Below are 21,519 nucleotides of genomic sequence, written 5' to 3'. Positions count from 1 at the left end.
AGGCCCCCCCAGCAGCCTCTAAAAGTAAAAGTGCTGAAACCCCCAGCCTCTAAAAGTAAAAGTACTCACACCCCTAGTCTCTAAAAGTGCTGACCCCTCCCCCCAGCCTCTAAAAGTGCTCCTAACCCCCACCCCCAGCCTCTAAAGGTAAATGAGCTGGATTTTTTTTTTTTCATAATGGATGCCTATAAATTTTACTTTTCATAGGTTGCTACATAATCAAATACACCTTCCCTCCTCAAAAACAAACAAACACATCTTCCAAAGACTATCCTAACTGGAAGACAATTAAAGACTATTACTTATTTGCTGCAGGCTTACCATTGAAATACCTCATGTTTTACCTCACTCTATGCATTTACCTCATGTTTTACCTCATGTTTGGAAATGGAGAAAAATCTTTCAGAATTGATAAAAGAAGAGGAAAATACCTCATGAGGTATTTTACCTACAAAAAAATATTTACCTCCCATAGCTACCAGAATTGAGCCCAATGTGTCTGTAGTAGTACTACAGTACTTCAGAGCTGACCAGATGAGATATTCTGCGGGCCCTTCCATGTAGAAATCCAACAATGGGACGCAATACTGTCATACTCCCCCTGGTAGTGCTTAACCTTAAACCCAACCCCCCCCCCTGACGGGAAAAAAAACGAATGCCGGTCATTGGGGCGCCCTATTGCCAAAATTTAACACAGGATTCTGAAAAGCCTACTACTCGCAGTGCCCAAACTACCGGATCCGCACCTATGCACTTTGGGATGTACATGCAAAATGGGCGCCGTGTAAAATTTGGGTGCCGGAAATAGCAGCTTGTAGAATATCCATAAAATTACAGATGCTCTACTATTGTACAGTTCCAATAGTAAAATATTGATAAATTGTACTGATATTTTACTATCCCTGAGGCTATTCTCTCACAGAGTCTTCCATCTACCAATGCCTAACCCTAACTGCCCCCCACACACACTGATGCCTAACTGAACCCTCCCCCACGATCCCTAACCGTAATGTCCACCTGCCACATACCTGCCGGTTACCGCGTTGCTTTTCTGCTGTAAACTAAAAAAAAAATCAAATATTTATGGTTTGCACAACGCACCCAAACTTACCTTAATTACTGATGTTAACACGGGCACCAAAACCTCCGTCGGGTGTTTTGGTGGCTACACTTGATATAGGTGTGAATATTTTGATGTCCACATTTGTTTTATGCTAAAAACATCTAACCAGGCCAAGACCCGTAAATCGCGTTACTTATACTACATGGAAAAATACTTTTCCCATCAACCAATGGTTTGTCCTTCTGAGAAGATAAGATATTACACTTCTCATCTTGAAATTACCGATCATCAATATCATCAATGGTGTCTCCACCAGTGTTTTTAGCATAATCCATATACCCTTGGGGTTCTTAGTCACGAGGACTCATTGGAGTTCTCACCACTAATAAAGGAGAGCGACCAACCAGCTTCTGCACCAACAAACCCGGGATACCGAGCGGGGACAGCTATTCCCTGCAGGCTCAGACGGTGGGTGCAAGTTTTGCAACCCACCGTTGTTAGTATATTACCTACAATATTCTAATATTCACAAATATTCTTATACACAATTGACCAATGATATTGCACCATTGGGCTCCTGGTCTCTCTCTTCACTCAGATACTTGGAGGTTACGGTTAACCATCAAGGATCAAAACCCTTTCTATCTACACTTGTTTTATGACACTTGCAAGATGGTCTCTTTTAGGGTCATCAGGGGTAAGCAAGAGAAATTGTGTGAACTTTCGGGGGTAACCATCAAAGTTTTACTAGGTGGTGCCATGATTTGTAGTTACGCCCCTGATGAGAATAAATAAAATAGAACTCTTGTTGAAATCACTTCATTGTTTCTTTTCTTTTTCAGGTTGGTGAAGCCGGAGTTCAGCTTTCTGTGGAGCTGTGTGGATGTGCGCTACAACTGGATCTCCACGATGATAATGAAGCGAAATGTCTTATTTATAAAGCTGTCGCTCACCTTTTCCCCACCGACTTGGAGATCTGCAGAATCTGCGCTCTGTCTGTATTCTTTCTCCAGCGGACTGTAGAGTCCTACAGGGATGTGGAACGTTTGTACAAATGCTCCGATGAGGATTACAACGAGTTTAACAGCTGTGTGGAGAACCGGGTACGCTTCGAATTGCTTCCAATCCTCAAGAGGGGCTTATTGTTTGATCCAGAATTCTGGAACTTCGAGATGATCCAGCAGAACTGCATTCAACTGCTTGGCAATAACGCTGACTCGCTTTTAGCTGTAACAGAACCTTCAAACAACATGAACCAAGCATTTGGGGATAAGGCTGGCACGGATACAATGTCTCCAAAACCCTTGGACAATGTGGTCCAACAAACGTTGCCTCTGGAGGACTCTATCATGGGGTTACGTAATGGAATATTAAAGCACAAAGAAGCTAGCCACAAGCTGAAACTTCTTATCAATTCTAAGGAAAATCATGTAGTGCAAGGATCCTATAAGAACGAGCATAATGTTCCCTGGCATCCCTGTATATTGTGTAAGAAAGAGTTTTTGGGTGGTCACATATTTAGGCATGCCCAGACCCACCAGGAAGGAGGCGTCTTTACATGTGTCTTGTGTGCTCGGAAGTTCAGGAACAAAATCAACATGCTTCGACATTTAAAGTTCCACCTAAAGAAACTGCAAAGGCAACATATGACAAATTTGTCTGCAGATTCCGCAGGCAGTCCCATAGAGTCGTATTCAGATAACAGCCAGGTTAACTTGTCCGAGGAGTCCTGGCTGACTTTACAAAATGGAAACACTAGTATTTCTAGCAATGAAGGATTAACCACAGATGACCTCGAAGAGCCTGCTAAGGAATTTGTCACTCCTGGTAAAAACCAACATAAGGACCGTAAACTAGAACATTTAAATCACTCGGTAGCTACCCAGACGTCATTCACCTCTGACGTTAGTAATGCTGATGAAATAGCTGCTGCATTTGGTGAGACGGAAGTAGAACAGGAGTTCAAAGGTGACGTAACTGAATGTATCAAGCTAAACGGGTCGTTATATGCTAAATCAGACCCTGTTGTTAACAGCAACACTACCTATCCATGCCCTGCTCAGGGGTGTAACCGTCTGTTCGATCGGGTAAGGGCATTAAACAAGCACGCGCGGAAAGCCCACCCGATGGACGTAAATGTACAGCAGCACATCATGGCGTGGAATAAAGGCAAGTGCCGGTTCTGCCTGAGAAAGTTCTCCAACGCCAGGCATTTTATAGACCATTTAAAGAGACACATCTACCCCAAGGTTTACTGTTGTCCGCAGCAAGGCTGCACTGAAAGCTTCAAGTTTGCATTGCAGCTCTCAGAGCACAAGGCAAGCCACACTACCTTCAAAGTTCAGTGCGACTTTGCGAACTGCACTGAAGTTTTTGAAAAAATCTCGCTCCTTCACGAGCATGAAGCTCTGCACTATGAACAGACTGATGGAGAGGGCGGCACGCCATTACCCAACGAGAAGCCTGTAGGCTTTATTCCAACGGACAGCGTTCCACAGCTGGACTCTGCAGGTAATCAGCAGCTTATGGCTTCCAGTAAAAAAGCAAAGACTAAAAGAGCGGTGTCTAAAAAAAGAGAGCGTAAAAAAGCAGAAAACAAACAAACAAAGACTGAAAAAGCAGAGACTATACAAACCGAGAGTAAAAAGACAGAGACTATTCCAAGGGAGACTAAAAAATTAAAGCATGTTCCGGAAGAAATGGCAGATTTACCAGTTCCCATCTGGAAATCAAGGAAGGATGTCATCGAACCAAAGACTTATAAACAGACTGAGAAAAAAATTAACGGGGAGGTGCAAATAAATGAGCAGGCCTTTGAAACTAGTCATGATATTTCTGAAACAAGTATTAATTTGGATATGGTTCAGGAGACCCCACCCGCTTCCCTTGCAGTGGTTTCCAGTGGTTGCACTGTGCAGGAACAGACTGTTGCTCAAGTCGGTGAGTCTTTACCTACGGAGAATAGAACAGAAACCGACACCAACAGAACATTGGAATCGAACACAGCAGAAGATTCTGAGCTAACGAGCACTGCAAATGATGAACCTTCAGTTCTTCCAAAACCAAATCCAGTGAATAAATCCTTGCCCTTGTTTAGCGGGCATCCTTTTAGAAGGCCACTGCCTTCAAGTTATCTAGATGAACAGTACATTAGCATGCCAAAACGTAGAAAAAGCAACCAGGATCACAAAGTTGAGGTCCGCAAGGTTCCTGACACCCCGCCAGAGAAACTGAGGTGTGGAAAGTGTTTGACGAACTATGGTAACTCGGAGGAACTTAAACAGCATCTAGCACAAAAGAAATGTCAGTCGTATTTTGGGTTTGACTCAGATGATGAAAGTAAGTAAATTATGTGGTATTGCAACCTAATTCCTAATGTTGAAGCATGAAGGATTCTTCTATCATTTGGTAGTAATATTAGGTTTAAGGTAAAAAACCATAATCTGAAGAACTGGCTGAGAATAATTTAGCCAAAATTTGTTTTTGTAACAATGAGTTGATGGTTAGGATGGTTTAGTTACAGGATTGGAGGGGAAGTGGGCTTTCTAAGGTTTAAAGTAAACTTGTAAGGGAAAAGTGCCCCTATGAGGTACTTACCTTGGGAGGGGGAATCCTCTGGATCCTAATGAGGCTTCCTGTCTTCTTCATGATCCAGCGCTGATGACACCCGAAAATCTGCCGACAATTTTGTCGGAGGGCGTGCAGGTGCAGTAGGGGCCTCAGCGTGTGGCAATATTTACCAATCTGTGCTCCTGCACAGGTGCAGTACAAGCTTCTCCTCATGCTCCATCAGAAATGGCAGACTCTGGCTCCGCTATCTCCATTGAAGAACGAGGGGAAACTTGTACTGTGCCTGCGCAGGAGCGCGGATTGGTAAGTATTGGTGCATGCTTTTCGGGGGCTGCCAGCACTGGACCCCTAAGGCTGAAGATGATGGGAGAAGCCTCATTAATCCAGACAGAGACTCACCCCCCCCCCCCCTGCCGAGCCAAGTACCCCCCAGAAGCACTTTTTTCCCTTAACCTCCTGAGCGGTATGGACGAGCTCAGCTCGTCCATCACCGCCGGAGGCTGCCGCTCAGGCCCTGCTGGGCCGATTTTCCTCAAATAAAAAGCAGCACACGCAGCCGGCACTTTGCCAGCCGCGTGTGCTGCCTGATCGCCGCCGCTCTGCGGCGATCCGCCGCGAGCAGCGGCGAAAGAGGGTCCCCCCAGCCGCCCGAGCCCTGCGCAGCCGGACCAATCAGTTCCGGCCAGCGCTAAGGGCTGGATCGGAGGCGGCTGACGTCAGGACGTCGGCTGACGTCCATGACGTCACTCCGCTCGTCGCCATGGCGACGAGGAAAGCCAAACGAGGAAGGTTGCTCATTGCGGCCTTCCTTGTTTGTTCTGGGCGCCAGAGGCGATCGGAAGAACGCCTCCGGAGCGCCCTCTAGTGGGCTTTCATGCAGCCAACTTTCAGTTGGCTGCATGAAATAGTTTTTTTTTAATTAAAAAAAAACCCTCCCGCAGCCTCCCTGGCGATCTCAATAGAACGCCGGGGAGGTTAAAGGATTACTTGAACCTCCCTGGCGGTGCATTTGTCTGAATTTATGGGTCTAAGACCGGTACATTTTTTTTCAAGAATTTTAGGCCTCCAATTCTTAAGTCTTAACTCACCAAAATATATCAGAATAAGGGCCTGGTAGACATCCTGTGTATAAATAAAAGACTAGACCACAAAGGCTATAATTCATAAAACATTACCGCATGCGGTAATGCAGAAAACAGCTGACCTTCCCGAGCCCTTAGCAAAATGTCAATTCATAAAAGCTGTTACCGCATGAAAAGCTGAAATTCCTGAGCAGTGAGGTAAATTACTACCTTGTTGCGGTGATTATCTCAACACGTCACTAAATGTCAATTCACAAAGATTAGAGCAGGCGGTATTGGGACAGAGAATACCGCTTGCTTTGAAGAGGTGATAAGCAGGTGGTGATAAGCGTGCGGATAACAGCAAAGTTAATGGAGACAGATCTACCAGGCAGCAGCAGTGAGAGCAAAACAAAACAGGCTTCCAGAATACCCCAGGCTGTGTTTTTTTTTTAAACCTTTTGGGTACCTGTTTTCATATGTTTTTTACATTAGAAAGCCTGCATGTGTAACATTTCTTGAAGTTCTTCTAAGCTGTGGCAATTAAATAGATTGTTTAGAAAGACTAATAGACAGATTCAGGGCAAACTGAGGCAGTTTAAAAATATGCACATCTAAAGGAAAGCTGGGGGTGCCTCTTTTATTGTAACGTCGTCTCTGCAGGAGAAAATGTATCAACTCAGGCAGCTTCTCATGTTACCACCAGCCTAGTTCGGGAAATCGCCGAAATCTATCGCAACTGTAAACATTTTTATGAATTAGCACACAGAAGTCTAAAGTACCGAATTTTTCCCGCCCAGATTTTTTTTACCGCAAAGCCTTTTATGATTCGAGGCCAAAATTGTTGAAATAATTAAATTTATGAATAAGCTTAAGCAAGGAGTTTTAAATCAGGATGATACCATTTATTGGCTAACTTAGAGATAAATAAACAGTGAGCTTTCGGCTTATGAAAAGCCTTCGTCAGACTGGTTTGACAAAGGCTTTTTATAAGCCGAAAGCTCACTGTTTATTGATCTCTAAGTTAGCCAATACATGGTATCCTCCTGATTCAAAACTCTTTGCTTTTACTGATGGCTAACACGGTACAACACTCCACTGCTTCTGAATAAGCTTAAAAAATAGTGAAGCTGTAAAAATAAAGCACCAGACTATACTGTATGTACAAATATACTGGTACCGAATACACCTCCCACGTGTGGTATATTTTGAAACCGGGAATGGCTCAGAGGGCGACATCACAATCTCGGTAGTAGAAGCGTGATTCCTTTCGGACCTTATTCCCTTTTCTATCAGTCTTAGGCGGCAGGCAGAGAGTAGTCAAAATCCAGGCAGAGGCCGTACGCGTACGGTGCTTCACCGCTGATTGGCCAGAAGAGCGGAGGTGAAGGGGATCCAGGTGGCCGGGTAGAGAACCCTGGGTCCCGCTGGCCAGCGCTGATCTCGCAGGACCCAGGCAACAGGCATGAGCGGCGGTTTTAGCTAGCCTGAGCTGAGCTCGGGCTTACCGCTTTCAGCTCCTGATACCTAGCCTGAGCTTAGCTGGGGAATAGAGCCGGGGAGGGTTAATGTACACAATTCTACAATACTTCCGGGGCACACAATTATTAGAGGCGCCTGTTAATTTGTGATATGTGATTTTGCTGATACTAAAATATCAATGATCTTACCAATATTGTACGATTGACTTCCCTAACCTAAGCTATTCCTCACATTAACCCTCCCCTACCTATGCCAAACACTAACCTCCCCCCTGACACTAACCGTAAACCCATAGCTCTCAACTATCACCTAACTGTTGGCTCCTACTGTAGCTAATCCCTTGGTGCCCCTTGCCTATATTATTAGCTGAGTGCCCATTACCGATAGGGAACCACTGAGCTTGGCTATACTATAAAAAAAACTGAAGGTGGCCATCTTGTGGCCAAATAGTAAAGCTACATCTACATATTTTTTACATTACAATTTACACATATAATAACATTAAAAATTAACTGCTTATTTCCCACATCAAAATATTACCCATTAAAATGTTTAACCACTTAAGGACCGCAGTCTTTTCACCCCTTAAGGACCAGGGCCTTTTTTCCATTCAGACCACTGCAGCTTAAATGGTTTATTGCTCAGTCATACAACCTACCACCTAAATGAATTTTACCTCCTTTTCTTGTCACTAATACAGCTTTCTTTTGGTGCTATTTGATTGCTGCTGCGATTTTTACTTTTTATTCTATTCATCAAAAAAGACATGAATTTTGGCAAAAAAATGATTTTTTTAACTTTCTGTGCTGACATTTTTCAAATAAAGTAAAATTTCTGTATACATGCAGCGCGAAAAATGTGGACAAACATGTTTTTGATTAAAAAAACCCATTCAGTGTATATTTATTGGTTTGGGTAAAAGTTATAGCGTTTACAAACTATGGTGCAAAAATTGAATTTTCCCATTTTGAAGCATCTCTCTCATTTCTGAGCACCTGTCAGGTTTCATGAGGTGCTAGAATTCCAGGATAGTATAAATACCCCCCAAATGACCCCATTTTGGAAAGAAGACACCCCAAAGTATTCACTAAGAGGCATGGTGAGTTCATAGAAGATTTTATCTTTTGTCATAAGTTAGCGGAAAATGACACTTTGTGACAAAAAAAATAAATAAAAAAAAGTTTCCATTTCTGCTAACTGGTGACAAAAAAAAATGAAATCTGCCACGGACTCACCATGCCCCTCTCTGAATACCTTGAAGTGTCTAGTTTCCAAAATGGGGTCATTTGTGGGGTGTGTTTACTGTCCTGGCATTTTGGGGGGTGCTAAATTGTAAGCACCCCTGTAAAGCCTAAAGGTGCTCATAGGACTTTGAGCCCCTTAGCGCACCTAGGCTGCAAAAGAAATGTCACACATGTGGTATCGCCTTACTCAGGAGAAATAGTATAATGTGTTTTGGGGTGTAAATTTACACATACCCATGATGGGTGGGAGAATTATCTCTGTAAATGAGATTTCTTTTGATTTTTTTACACACAATTGTCCATTTACAGAGATATTTCTCCCACCCAGCATGGGTATGTGTAAAAATACACCCCAAAACACATTATACTACTTCTCCTGAGTACGGTGATACCACATGTGTGACACTTTTTTGCACCCTAACTGCGCTAAGGGGCCCAAAGTCCTATGAGTACCTTTAGGATTTCACAGGTCATTTTGAGGCATTTATTTTCTAGACTACTCCTCACGGTTTAGGGCCCCTAAAATGCCAGGACAGTATAGGAACCCTACAAGTGAGCCCATTTTAGAAAGAAGACACCCCAAGGTATTCCGTTAGTAGTATGGGGAGTTCATAGAAGATTTCATTTTTTTTTCACAAGTTAGCGGAAATTGATTTTTATTGTTTTTTTCACAAAGTGTCATTTTCCACTAACTTGTGACAAAAAATAAAATCTTCTATGAATTCCCCATACACCTAATTGAATACCTTGGGGTGTTTTCTTTCTAAAATGGGGTCACTTGTGGGGTTCCTATAATGCCCTGGCATTTTAGGGGCCCTAAACCGTGAGGAGTAGTCTAGAAACCAAATGCCTCAAAATGACCTGTGAAATTCTAAAGGTACTCATAGGACGTTGGGCCTCTTAGCGCACCTAGGTTGCAAAAAAGTGTCACACATGTGGTATCGCCGTACTCAGGAGAAGTAGTATAATGTGTTTTGGGGTGTATTTTTACACATACCCATGCTGGGTGGGAGAAATATCTCTGTAAATTAAAATGTTTTGATTTTTTTTACACAAAATTGTCCCTTTACAGAGAGATTTCTCCCACCCAGCATGGGTATGTGTAAAAATACACCCCAAAACACATTATACTACTTCTCCTGAGTACGGCGATATCACATGTGTGACACTTTTTTGCAGCCTAGGTGCGCTATGGGGCCCAACGTCCTATTCACAGGTCATTTTGAGGCATTTGGTTTCTAGACTACTCCTCACGGTTTAGGGCCCCTAAAATGCCAGGGCAGTATAGAAACCCCACAAGTGACCCCATTTTAGAAAGAAGACACCCCAAGGTATTCCGTTAGGTGTATGGTGAGTTCATAGAAGATTTTATTTTTTGTCACAAGTTAGTGGAAAATGACACTTTGTGAAAAAAAACAATACAAATCAATTTCCGCTAACTTTTGACAAAAAATAAAATTTTCTATGAACTCGTCATACACCTAACGGAATACCTTGGGGTGTCTTCTTTCTAAAATGGGGTCACTTGTGGGGTTCCTATACTGCCCTGGCATTTTAGGGGCCCAAAACCACGAGGAGTAGTCTGGAAACCAAATGCCTCAAAATGACTGTTCAGGGGTATAAGCATCTGCAAATTTTGATGACAGGTGGTCTATGAGGGGCCAAATTTTGTGGAACCGGTCATAAGCAGGGTGGCTTCTTAGATGACAGGTTGTATTGGCACTGAAGTGCAGGAATGTTCTCAAATCGTGACCTGGACATGGCAATTAAGTCGTACCAGCAGTGATCAGAAAAAAAATTTCTGTCACTGCGGTGGGGCGGGTGAGGGTTTGGCCGGGTGATCAGAAGCCCGCAGGGGGCATATTAGGGCCTGATCTGATGGGTAGTGGTGACAGGGGGTGACGGGGTGGATGATAGGTGATCAGTAGGTGATTACAGAGGAGAATATATGCAAGCAATGCACTGGCGAGTTGATCAGAGGGGGTCTGGGGGGCTAATTTAGGGTGTGGGCGGGTGATTGGGTGCCCGCAAGGGGCAGATTAGTGTCTGATCTGATGGGTAGCAGTGACAGGTGGTGACGGGGTGATTGATGGGTGATCAGTGGATGATTAGAGGGGAGAACAGATGTAAACAATGCACTTTCAGAGGTGATCTGAGGGTAGGTCTGCACGCAATCTGAGGGTGTGGGTGGGTGATCAGGTGCCCACAAAAGGCAGGTTAGGGTCTGATCTGATGGGTGGCAGTGACAGGTGGTGACAGGGGGTGATTGGGTGATTGACAGGTGATCAGTGGGTGATTATAGGGAAGAATAGATGTATACAGTACACAGGGGGGAGGGTCTAGGGAGGATCTGAGGGTGTGGGGGGGGTGTGTTCAGGAGCCCCCAGGGGGCAGTTTAGGACCTAATCTAAAAAATAGCGTTGAGATAGTGACAGGGAGTGATTAATGGGTGATTAGGGGGGTGATTGGGTGCAAACAGGTGTCTGAGGGGTGGGCAGGGGGGGGTCTGATGGGTGCAGTGGGCGATCAGGGGGCAGGATCAGTGTGCTTGGGTACTTACTAGGAGGGCTGCAACCTGCCCTGGTGGTCCCTCAATCACTGGGACCACCAGGGCAGGAGGCAGCCTGTATAATACGCTTTGTATACATTACAAAGCGTATTATCCGCTTTACATGCGGCAGATCGGGGGTTAACAACCCACCGCCGCTGGTAATTGGCTGGCGGGTTGACGTCACGGGTGGGCACATCCAGCGTGCGATCCCCGGCCAGCTAGTCCGCAACGAGCCGCCGCCGATCGGCGTATTGCGGTCGTTGCGGGCTCCACTTTGCCGCCGAGGGGCGGTCGGCAAGTGGTTAAAATCACAATCCAGTAAAAAAAAAAATATCTATCTATCTATCTATCTATCTATCTATCTATCTATCTATCTATCTATCTATCTATCTATCTATCTATCTATCTATATATATATATATATATATATATATATATATATATATATATATATATAGAGAGAGAGAGAGAGAGATCTCTCTCTCTCTCTCTCTCTCTCTCTCTCTCTCTCTCTCTCTCTCTCTCTCTCTCTCTCTCTCTCTCTCTCTCTCTCTCTCTATATCTATATCTATATCTATATCTATATCTATATCTATATATATATATCTATATATATATATCTATATCTATATATATATATATCTATATATATATATATATATATATATCTATATCTCTATATATATATATCTATATCTATATATATATATATATATATATATATATATATATATATATATATCTCTATATATAGATCTATCTATATCTATATATAGATCTATCTATATCTATATATAGATCTATCTATATCTATATATAGATCTATCTATATCTATATATAGATCTATATATAGATCTATATATATAAATATATATAGATCTATATGGGAGGGGATCAAGGGATACATGGGGGGGGGGGAGAGCTGGATAAAAGTTTATTTTTATACTAAAATCGCACAGCCTGTCACGGCTGCAGGCTGTGCGTCTCTCCCTGTCACACAAGATCCACAGTGACAGGGAGAGGGAGGCGGAGAGGGAGGCGGAACGGCAACTATGTTGCCTTTCGGAGGGTGATCGCTGTGATTGGCTCACAGCGATCACATGGCAGGGAGCCAATCAGTGACGGCTCCTGCCGATACCCGGAAGCCTTAGCTGTCATAAGACAGCTAAGTGCAGCCGGTTCGGTGCGCGCGATCGCGGCGGGGAGCGGCGGCGCCGGTGATAGAGATCTACGCCCTGCCAGCCAGGAGCCCATCAAAACAGGGCGTAGATCTCTATCACTGCGGTCCGGAAATGGTTAATGGAAAAAAAAATTACAATAAAAATTACAATAAAAAAAGTTACCTAAGGGTCTGAACTTTTTAAATATGCATGTGAAGGGGGCATACTACGAACATTTTTTAAATTATAAGCTTGTAAATAGTAATGGACGCAAAATGGAAAAAATTCACCTTTATTTCCAAATAAAATATTGACGCCATACATTGTGATAGGGACAAAATTTAACCCTCCTGGCGGTCTATTAGAAACCGCCAGGGGGCAGCGCAGCGCTATTTTTAAATTTGTATTTATTTATTTTTTCTTTTAAATCATGTAGCGAGCCGCTGTACAGCGGCATCCCCCCGCCCGCTTCGATCGCCTCCGGCGACCTTTGATCAGGAAATCCCGTTCAAAGAACAGGATTTCCTGAAGGGCTTCCCCCGTCGCCATGGCGACGGGGCGGGATGACGTCACGGACGTCGTGGCGTCTAAGGGAGTCCCAATTAGAGATGTCGCGAACCTCCGATTTTAGGTTCGCGAACCTCCGCAAAAGGTTCGGGTCGCGAAAAAGTTCGCGAACCGCTATAGACTTCAATGGGGAGGCAAACTTTGAAAATTTTAAAAACTTCTACCAACTGGAAAAATGATAGAAAACATGTTTCAAGAGCTCTAATACCTGGAGGCACACCTGATTTCGTGAAATACACATCACTGCTGGAGGACCCGCCCTCCCTTCCACCTCCAAGCAAGGTCCTTATACCATTTGACTCAGTTGTCTGCCTACACTAATTAGTTATAGGACAGCTGCTACACACTCTGCTAGGGAGATTTTAATTAGCCTCTTGTGGGTCTCCTCCCACCCTTCTACCTATTCTCTCCTACCGGAGGGAGGAGGGTCTCATCTGCCAGGGAATTATACTATTTAAAAAACCAGTTTACATCATGCCATGGCTGGGAATCGAACCCAGATCTCACTGTGTGGTGGGCAAGCACACTAACAACTGTACCACAACAGTAGTAACTGAAGCTGGCCTAAAACTTACCATGTATGCTCAATGCAATAGAAACATTAGGTTGCTAAAACGGAACCTTAACTGAGAGTGATATGGATGTTTCCTGTAAACAATACCAGTTGCCTGGCAGTCCAGCTGATCTTTGTGACTGCAATAGTGGCTGAATCACACCCTGAAACAAGCATGCAGCTAATCCAGTCTGACTTCAGTCAGAGCACCTGATCTGCATGCTTGTTCAGGGGCTGTGGCTAAAAGTATTAGAGACACAGGATCAGCAGGCAATTCAGGCAACTGGTATTATTTTAAAAGGAAAAATCCATATCCTTCTCCGTTTAGGTTCCCTTTAAGGATTTGTAGCATAAAAGCCAACACACATTGGCTGGGATTTGAACCTGGGTCTCACTGTGTGGTGGGCAAGCACACTAACCACTGTACCACAACAGTAGTAACTGAAGCTGGCCTAAAATTTACCATTTATGCTCAATACAAGAGAAAAAGTAGACAAGACAAATAACATTTATATCACACTTTTCTCCTGACGGACTCAAAGCACCAGAGCTGCAGCCACTAGGGCATGCTTTATAGGCAGTAGCAGTGTTAGGAAGACTTGCCTAAGGTCTCCTACTGAATAGGTGCTGGCTTACTGAACAGACAGAGATAAGATTTGAACTCTATGATATGAATCTACCTGGCTATCTGGGGTTCTCTTTGGACAACTGTTGAACACAAAAGACAAGGCCATGTCTGGCTACATATCTGTAAGCAGTGGCTGCATGGTGTAATGGTTAAGGGCTCTGCCTCTGACACAGGAGACCAGAGTTCAAATCTCAGCTCTGTCTGTTCAGTAAGCCAGCACCTATTCAGTAGGAGACCTTAGGCAAGTCTTCCTAACACTGCTACTGCCTATAGAGCATGCCCTAGTGGCTGCAGCTCTGGTGCTTTGAGTCCGCCAGGAGAAAAGTGTGATATAAATGTTATTTGTCTTGTCTACTTTTTTCTCTTGTATTGAGCATAAATGGTAAATGCTAGGCCAGCTTCAGTTACTACTGTTGTGGTACAGTGGTTAGTGTGCTTGCCCACCACACAGTGAGACCCAGGTTCAAATCCCAGCCAATATGAGTTGGCTTTTATGCTACAAATCCTTAAAGGGAACCTAAACAGAGAAGGATATGGATTTTTCCTTTTAAAATAATACCAGTTGCCTGAATTGCCTGCTGATCCTGTGTCTCTAATACTTTTAGCCACAGCCCCTGAACAAGCATGCAGATCAGGTGCTCTGACTGAAGTCAGACTGGATTAGCTGCATGCTTGTTTCAGGGTGTAATTCAGCCACTACTGCAGTCACAAAGATCAGCTGGACTGCCAGGCAACTGGTATTGTTTACAGGAAACATCCATATCACTCTCAGTTAAGGTTCCCTTTAAGCAACCTAATGTTTCTATTGCATTGAGCATAAATGGTAAATTTTAGGCCAGCTTCAGTTACTACTGTAGTGGTACAGTGGTTAGGGTGACTTGCCCACCATACAGTGAGATCTGGGTTTGATTCCCAGCCGGTAGGAGGGAGGAGGGAATAGGTAGAAGGGTAGATGGGGAGGAGGGAGGAGACCCACAAGAGGCTAATTAAAATCTCCCTAGCAGAGTGTGTAGCAGCTGTCCCATAACTAATTAGTGTAGGCAGACAACTGAGTTAAATGGTATAAGGACCTTCCTTGGAGGAGGGAGGGTGGGCGGGCTTACAGCAGTGAGACCAGTGTGTTTGGCAATAATGTGTCTGCTGACAGTGATATGGAGGCTTAAAGTTTTGCTCAATAGAGCATTATGGGGCGAATCGAACTTCCACAAAAGTTCGCCTGATGCAGGCGAACGCGAACCCCCAAAGTTCCCCTGGAACCGTTCGCAGGCGAACCGTTCGCGACATCTCTAGTCCCGATCCACCCCTCAGCGCTGTCTTGCACTGATTGGCCAGGCAGCGCACAGGGTCTGGGGGGGGGGGACGCGGCGATCAGAATGCACACGCAGCTAGCAAAGTGCTAGCTGCGTGTTGCAAAAAAAAAAAAGTAAGTAAATCGGCCCAGCAGGGCCTGAGAAATCCTCCTGCGCGGCATAGCCCGAGCTCACCTCGGGCTTACCGCCAGGAAGGTTAAATGGTGTCATAACCGAGACAAACGGGCAAATAAAATACCTAGGTTTTAATTATGGTAGCGTGGATTATTTTAAAGCTAGAATGGCCGAAAACTGAGAGAGAATTAATTTTTTCAATTTTTTTTCCTTATTAATCCTGTTAAAATGCATTTATAAAAAAATAATTCTTAGCAAAATGTACCACCCAAAGAAAGCCTAATTAGTGGCAGAAAAAACAAGATATAGATCAATAAATTGTGATAAGTAGTGATAAAGTTATTAGCGAAAGAATGGGAGGTGAATATTGCTCTGATGCATAAGGTGAAAAATCCCTGCGGGCTGAAATGGTTAAAAAAAACAAAACCTTTTTTTATATAAAAAAAAAAAAGTAAAAAAAATTCTAAGAATTTTTAAAAATATTTTGCTGCAGGACACTATACTATATAGCGAGTTCTGCATACGTGTTTTATACATTTTTAAGAGGAGCTGTTAGGTATAAGGTCTCAGAGAAAATAAACACATATATCAGTAGCTAAAGATTGGCTGTACTTACATTACATATGCATTTCACTGTCCACGTTTGGATTTCACAGAATTTGTATATAGTATATGCAGAGATAGATGCTCCTGACAGCTCATGGCAGGCTCCATGTTTTTCTGTCAAATGTGTCATCATGTCCTGCCTGCTTCCTGATCACAGATAAGCTCGTACTTGAACAACACAGTGTGCAGTGAATATTAATGAGCCATGTGGCTAGGAACAATAGCTGACTCCTGCAGTGTACTCTGCCCGAGATTTATCAGTGCTACGCGCTGGACTGATTACAAGCTGCTGTAACGTCTCATTAGCAGCCGAGGGGAGGGCCCCAGAATGCTTTGCAGTTTAGTATGCGGCTTGCGTCCTTATGGGTCTATAACAGCCTTGCTGATAAGCACACATCAAAGGTAACTGAGATTTTTATCTTCACTAATGGCTTTATGGCTTCCTTCTAAACTGTTTAACACAGGAGAATAGAGGTTTAAATTAGCTTCTGCAGCCTGACAGTTACTCTTTTAAAGCAAACCTGCGATCCAGCACTGGTATCTTCTGGAAGTTTGCGTAGATTATGTGGAATTCAATTTCAAAATCGTAACTGTGTATAATCGTAGTTGTGAAATTAGTACATTACGCTCATCACTAGGACTGAAAGAGGCACAAAAGGGGACCGGGAAAGAGGGTGCAGAGATAGTACAGCGGGAAACAGTGGAGGCAGAGGGGGATGCTGAGGGAATAGGGGAACAGCAGTGACACAATGGGGTGCAAAGGTGACACAGTAGAGGCAGAGGGGGATGCTGAGTGAACAGGGGAGCAGAGGTGACAGTGGGGGGCAGAGGTGGCACAGAGGGACACACTGGAGGCAGAGGGGATGCTGACGGAACAGGGGAGCAGAGGCACAGGGCAGCATAGAAGAGGAACAGTGGACGGATTCAGGTTAAGAATGAACCAACAGTCCCTGTCTTGTTTGTTAACTGTACCCCTGTCGCCTGTATTGTATTATGTTTTTTGTTGGTTTAAAGTTGATTTACACTTGCCTTCATTTACAAACCTGATTTCTTTTCACAGGTGCCTGGTGAAAAAATTGCACAAGAAAACTCAGAAACGGCCCCGTTTTTCCAGTCTCAATTTGGCCTTAATAGGACTTAACCAGCTTTCATACTTTTTACTGAACATACTTGTGGAGTGCTAGGTGTGTATATTTCATGGCCGGAAGAGAAAAATGTTCACTTTCACAAGAACAGGAAAAAACAAAAACAAAAAAAATCAGAGTGCCATGTAATTTCTGAAGTGTGTGCTGCCTTGATGAGTGATTTGAATAAAATATTTTATATTTATCACATCTGCCTTTGTTGACATTCCTCTGAGCATGCCATTTATTAGAACATCTCAGCCTTTCTTTCTGTGATGCTTAATGTCGAAAAGAAGACCACAGTCAAGAGAGAATAACTTAAAAATGTTTCCCTCATGCTGAATAAGAATTAAATTTAAGCACCAGCCCACAAAGAGGCAACCGATGAAATGTGAAGAAAGGAAATTAAGTAAACGCAAGGATATCCATTACAAGGAGAGTCTAAATTTAGAAGAGATGGTTGAGAAATGACAAATATTTAGATACTTTTATGCGAAGGTCAACGTAGAAGATACGGGGACTAGCTCCACTCTGCCTTGAGCTGGGCCGTAGTTCAGGTGTGTTCTAACAGAGGATCCTGGGAGAGAAGAGTTGAGGAAGAGTTTCTGAAACGGATAAAAGGTTTTATAGTGGTCCTGGAGGTTCAGAAGTAAAGGCGTTGCTGCATGGCCCACTGTTAGCAGATTTGCTGTAGCCACGTCTTATACAACAAGGCTGGACTGAAGTCGTTCTTTGAGATTCTTCATAGTCCTCTCTACTCTGTAGCTACCAGCGCTAGGAGGAACCCTCTCATCCGGAAGCTTTACTGAAACAAATCAAGCGGTCACCTGAAGGCACTTCTGTCTGGAAAGATGATGAGGCTGCTTAGTCAAGTAGTTGAAGGATATCTGTAACCAGGCTCTGGATATCTTAGTCTTCCTGTTCCTCTGTGAGCCACCTTGTTGCACCTCCAGGCCCCTGTTCAGGGTTCCTGCCGACAGCTTCTTTGGGTCTCCTCGGAAGGCTACTGAAGTACTTGGGCCTTCAAGTATTTCAAAGATGAACAGCTACATACTGTGCACAATGTTCTTTTCCTGGCCATTTGAGCAAACCCAAATGCTTCTTCAACATTAGTCGGATGGTGGAACGCGGGGGGCTTGGTGGTGGAACATGGGGAGTCAGAGAGTACCAAGAAGGTTCTAAGGAATCCAGAGCCTTCCCTCTTAAATGTGTAACTCCCCCTCCTTAGCGGTAATCCCAACTCAAGCTTCGGATGGAAATCCCCAGTTTAAAGTGATAATCTTGTGCCTGAGTGAGTTAGTGGTTTGCAAAAGTATTCCACATTTTGTCAAATTACTGCCACAAACTTGAATCAATTTTATTGGAATTCCACATGAAAGACCAATACAAAGTGGTGTACACGTGAGAAGTAGAACAATAATCATACATGATTCCAAACATAGCTGCAAAGTGGGGTATGCGTAATTCAGCCCCCTGAGTCAATACTTTGTAGAACCACCTTTTGCTGCAATTACAGCTGCCAGTCTTTTAGGGTATGTCTCTACCAGCTTTGCACATCTAGAGACTGAAATCCTTGCCCATTCTTCTTTGCAAAACAGCTCCAGCTCAATCAGATTAGATGGACAGCATTTGTGAACAGCAGTTTTCAGATCTTGCCACAGATTATCGATTGGATTTAGATCTGGACTTTGACTGGGCCATTCTTAGACATGGATATGTTTTGTTTAAACCATTCCATTGTTGCCCTGACTTTGTTTAGGGCCGTTGTCCTTCTGGAAGGTGAACCTCCGCCCCAGTCTCAAGTCTTTTGCAGACTCCAAGAGGTTTTCTTCCAAGATTGCCTTGTATCTGGCTCCATCCATCTTCCTATCAACTCTGACCAGCTTCCCTGTCCCTGCTGAAGAGAAGCACCACCATAGCATGATACTGCCACCACCATATTTGACAGTGGGGACGGTGTGTTCAGAGTGATGTGCAGTGTTAGTTTTCCACCACACATAGCGTTTTGCATTTTGGCCAAAAAGTTCCATTTTGGTCTCATCTGACCCTAGCACCTTCTTCCACATGTTTGCTGCCCCCCCCCCCCCCCCCCCACATGGCTTGTGGCAAACTGCAAACGGGACTTCTTATGCTTTTCTGTTAACAATGGCTTTCTTCTTGCCACTCTTCCGTAAAGGCCAACTTTGTGCATTGCACGACTAATAGTTGTCCTATGGACAGATTCCCCCACCTGTGCTGTAGATCTCTGCGGCTCGTCCAGAGTCACGATGGGCCTCTTGACTGCATTTCTGATCAGCGCTCTCCTTGTTCGGCCTGTGAGTTTAGGTGGATGGCCTTGTCTTGGTAGGTTTACAGTTGTGCCATACTCCTTCCATTTCTGAATGATCGCTTGAACAGTGCTCCGTGGGATGTTCAAGGCTTTGGAAATCTTTTTGTAGCCTAAGCCTGCTTTACATTTCTCAATAACTTTATCCCTGACCTGTCTTGTGTGTTCTTTGGACTTCGTGGTGTTGTTGCTCCCAATATTCTCTTAGACAACCTCTGAGGCCGTCACAGAGCAGCTGAATTTGTACTGACATTAGATTACACACAGGTGCACTCTATTTAGTCATTAGCACTCATCAAGCAATGTCTATGGGCAGCTGACTGCACTCAGACCAAAGGGAGCTGGATAATTACGCACACTCCACTTTGCAGTTATTTATTTGGAAAAAAAATGTTTGGAATTATGTATGATTTCCGTTCCACTTCTCATGTGTACACCACTTTGTATTGGTCTTTCACGTGGAATTCCAATAAAATTGATTCATGTTTGTGGCAGTAATATGACAAAATGTGGAAAACTTCAAGGTGGCCGAATACTTTTGCAAACCACTGTATATGCAGGAGCTGCTGCAGATTTCTCTGTGGTATGGTTGGGGTTTTTTTAGGCTCTAAAAGCTTGTGAAAAATTGCATGGCTTTTAGACCCTAAATCTGGAAATAATCATAAAGCCAGGGAGGTTAAGAAAGCCAAAGCTTTGTATGCAGCAGTGCTCTCTAAAAATCATCTTTTAGAGCAGACCTTTTATTTAGCGTAGGCCTGTTTTGAATGATTTCTATCCACCACAGTTGGAAATAGTCTGTATTTGTTTTTTTCTTTTATAATTAGATGTAGCTCATATTAGTCTTCCCAGAATTATTAGCTGAAGGTAGTATCCCTCAATGACCTACAGCAAGATCTTCATGTCGGTTGCCCTCAGCCTTGATTCAGAATCTCCTTCCGTACCCTGTAGACTTTAGAATGGCTAAATCATGTAAGAAGCTGAAAAATTGCACTGCAAAATCTTGTCACTTTGAATGGACCAGTTATAATGTGATTCAAAACTTAAGTAGCATATGGTTCCCTGGTGTTTCTTGGTACTGCACTTTATGGGAACATGTTTACAGTCCCTTGTGTAAGAGTAGCCTGCAGGAATGCCATTAATTTTAGACATGCAATTTTAAATTGGGCTACTTCGTCAATTCATAATGAATTGTACTGTTGTTCTTGTACTGTTTCTCTGAATCATGGTAGAGCCACTGCACACGCGTGTCCTCGATCACACTCCACAGTAGAGATTTCTTCGTACTGTGTGTGAACAGAGCGCTCCCGTGCACGGGAGTGCAATCAGGAGGCACGTGGACCAGGGCCGTGCAACAAAACAAAAATAGGGAGCTACAGGGGACAGAAGAATCGCTTTGTGATGGCACGGAAAAAGGGTGGCTGCAGGGGGATGTTAGAAGTCCCGGGTAACTTAAACTTTTTTTTTTTTTAAGAATTCAATTTAGGTTCAGTTTAAGGACCAGAGATTTTTTTTTTTAATGAAAATCTGTGCTTTGACCACTGTGTTGATTGGCTCTCAGAGATCAGAGGTTTAGAAGCCAAAGAAATCTGCATACAGCGTTTAGCTGTCTGTCGTACAGCTGAGCGAGTGGGCTGCAGCAGCACCAGAGAGACACGAACGACGAGACGGGGACTGTGCAGCGAGAGTCGTTTAAATCTATGCCCTGGCAGGAATAACAGGCTGTAGATTTCAACTACCTTAGATTGGAAGAGGTTAATCTAGCCTTTACTAAACAAACGTATTCTCAAGGCAAATGGCTTACTAAGCACTGTGAGGAATCCTCAGTTTGAAGCTTCTGAAGGACGAAGGCAATAGGAATACTGAACCCACCAATGGTAAAATCTGTTTCTTGGATGGAGTGTTTTACAAAGAGTCAGTGCAAAGTACTGAATAATGGTGATTGGATCGGTTTTGGTAAATATTGGTCTTCTGGCTTGCTGTAACTCCTCACCTCGCTTATTCGCAGATTTATTTAGGTTTTCTCCTCATGGGCAGCTAACAAAGGTGGGTTTCACTGTTCTTGTGGAACTGCAAGGCTTTAGTTGGTAACTTGGTAGCGTTAGGGATCTTAAATGGTGCCATATTCATTTATGTACATTTGATGGATGTTTTATGTGCGT

At 43.7% G+C, this 21,519-nt stretch overlaps 1 protein-coding gene across 3 annotated transcripts in view; it reads left to right on the top strand.

The window, feature by feature from the left end:
- ZNF654 (zinc finger protein 654) overlaps positions 1–17,242 on the top strand; it is a 53,967-nt gene extending 36,725 nt beyond the window's left edge. For all 3 annotated transcript variants that reach the window (XM_068270667.1, XM_068270669.1, XM_068270668.1), the window contains 2 exons: positions 1,906–4,402; positions 16,971–17,242. In XM_068270667.1, the coding sequence (XP_068126768.1) occupies positions 1,906–4,402; positions 16,971–16,981 (2,508 nt within the window). In that variant the 3' untranslated portion in view covers positions 16,982–17,242. The remainder of the gene's footprint in view (positions 1–1,905; positions 4,403–16,970) is intronic.
- Positions 17,243–21,519: the final 4,277 nt, after the last annotated feature.

Source organism: Hyperolius riggenbachi, chromosome 2 (assembly GCF_040937935.1).
Source record: "Hyperolius riggenbachi isolate aHypRig1 chromosome 2, aHypRig1.pri, whole genome shotgun sequence".
Classification (NCBI taxonomy): Eukaryota; Metazoa; Chordata; class Amphibia; order Anura; family Hyperoliidae; genus Hyperolius; species Hyperolius riggenbachi.
This window is presented reverse-complemented; position numbering and strand designations above follow the sequence as displayed.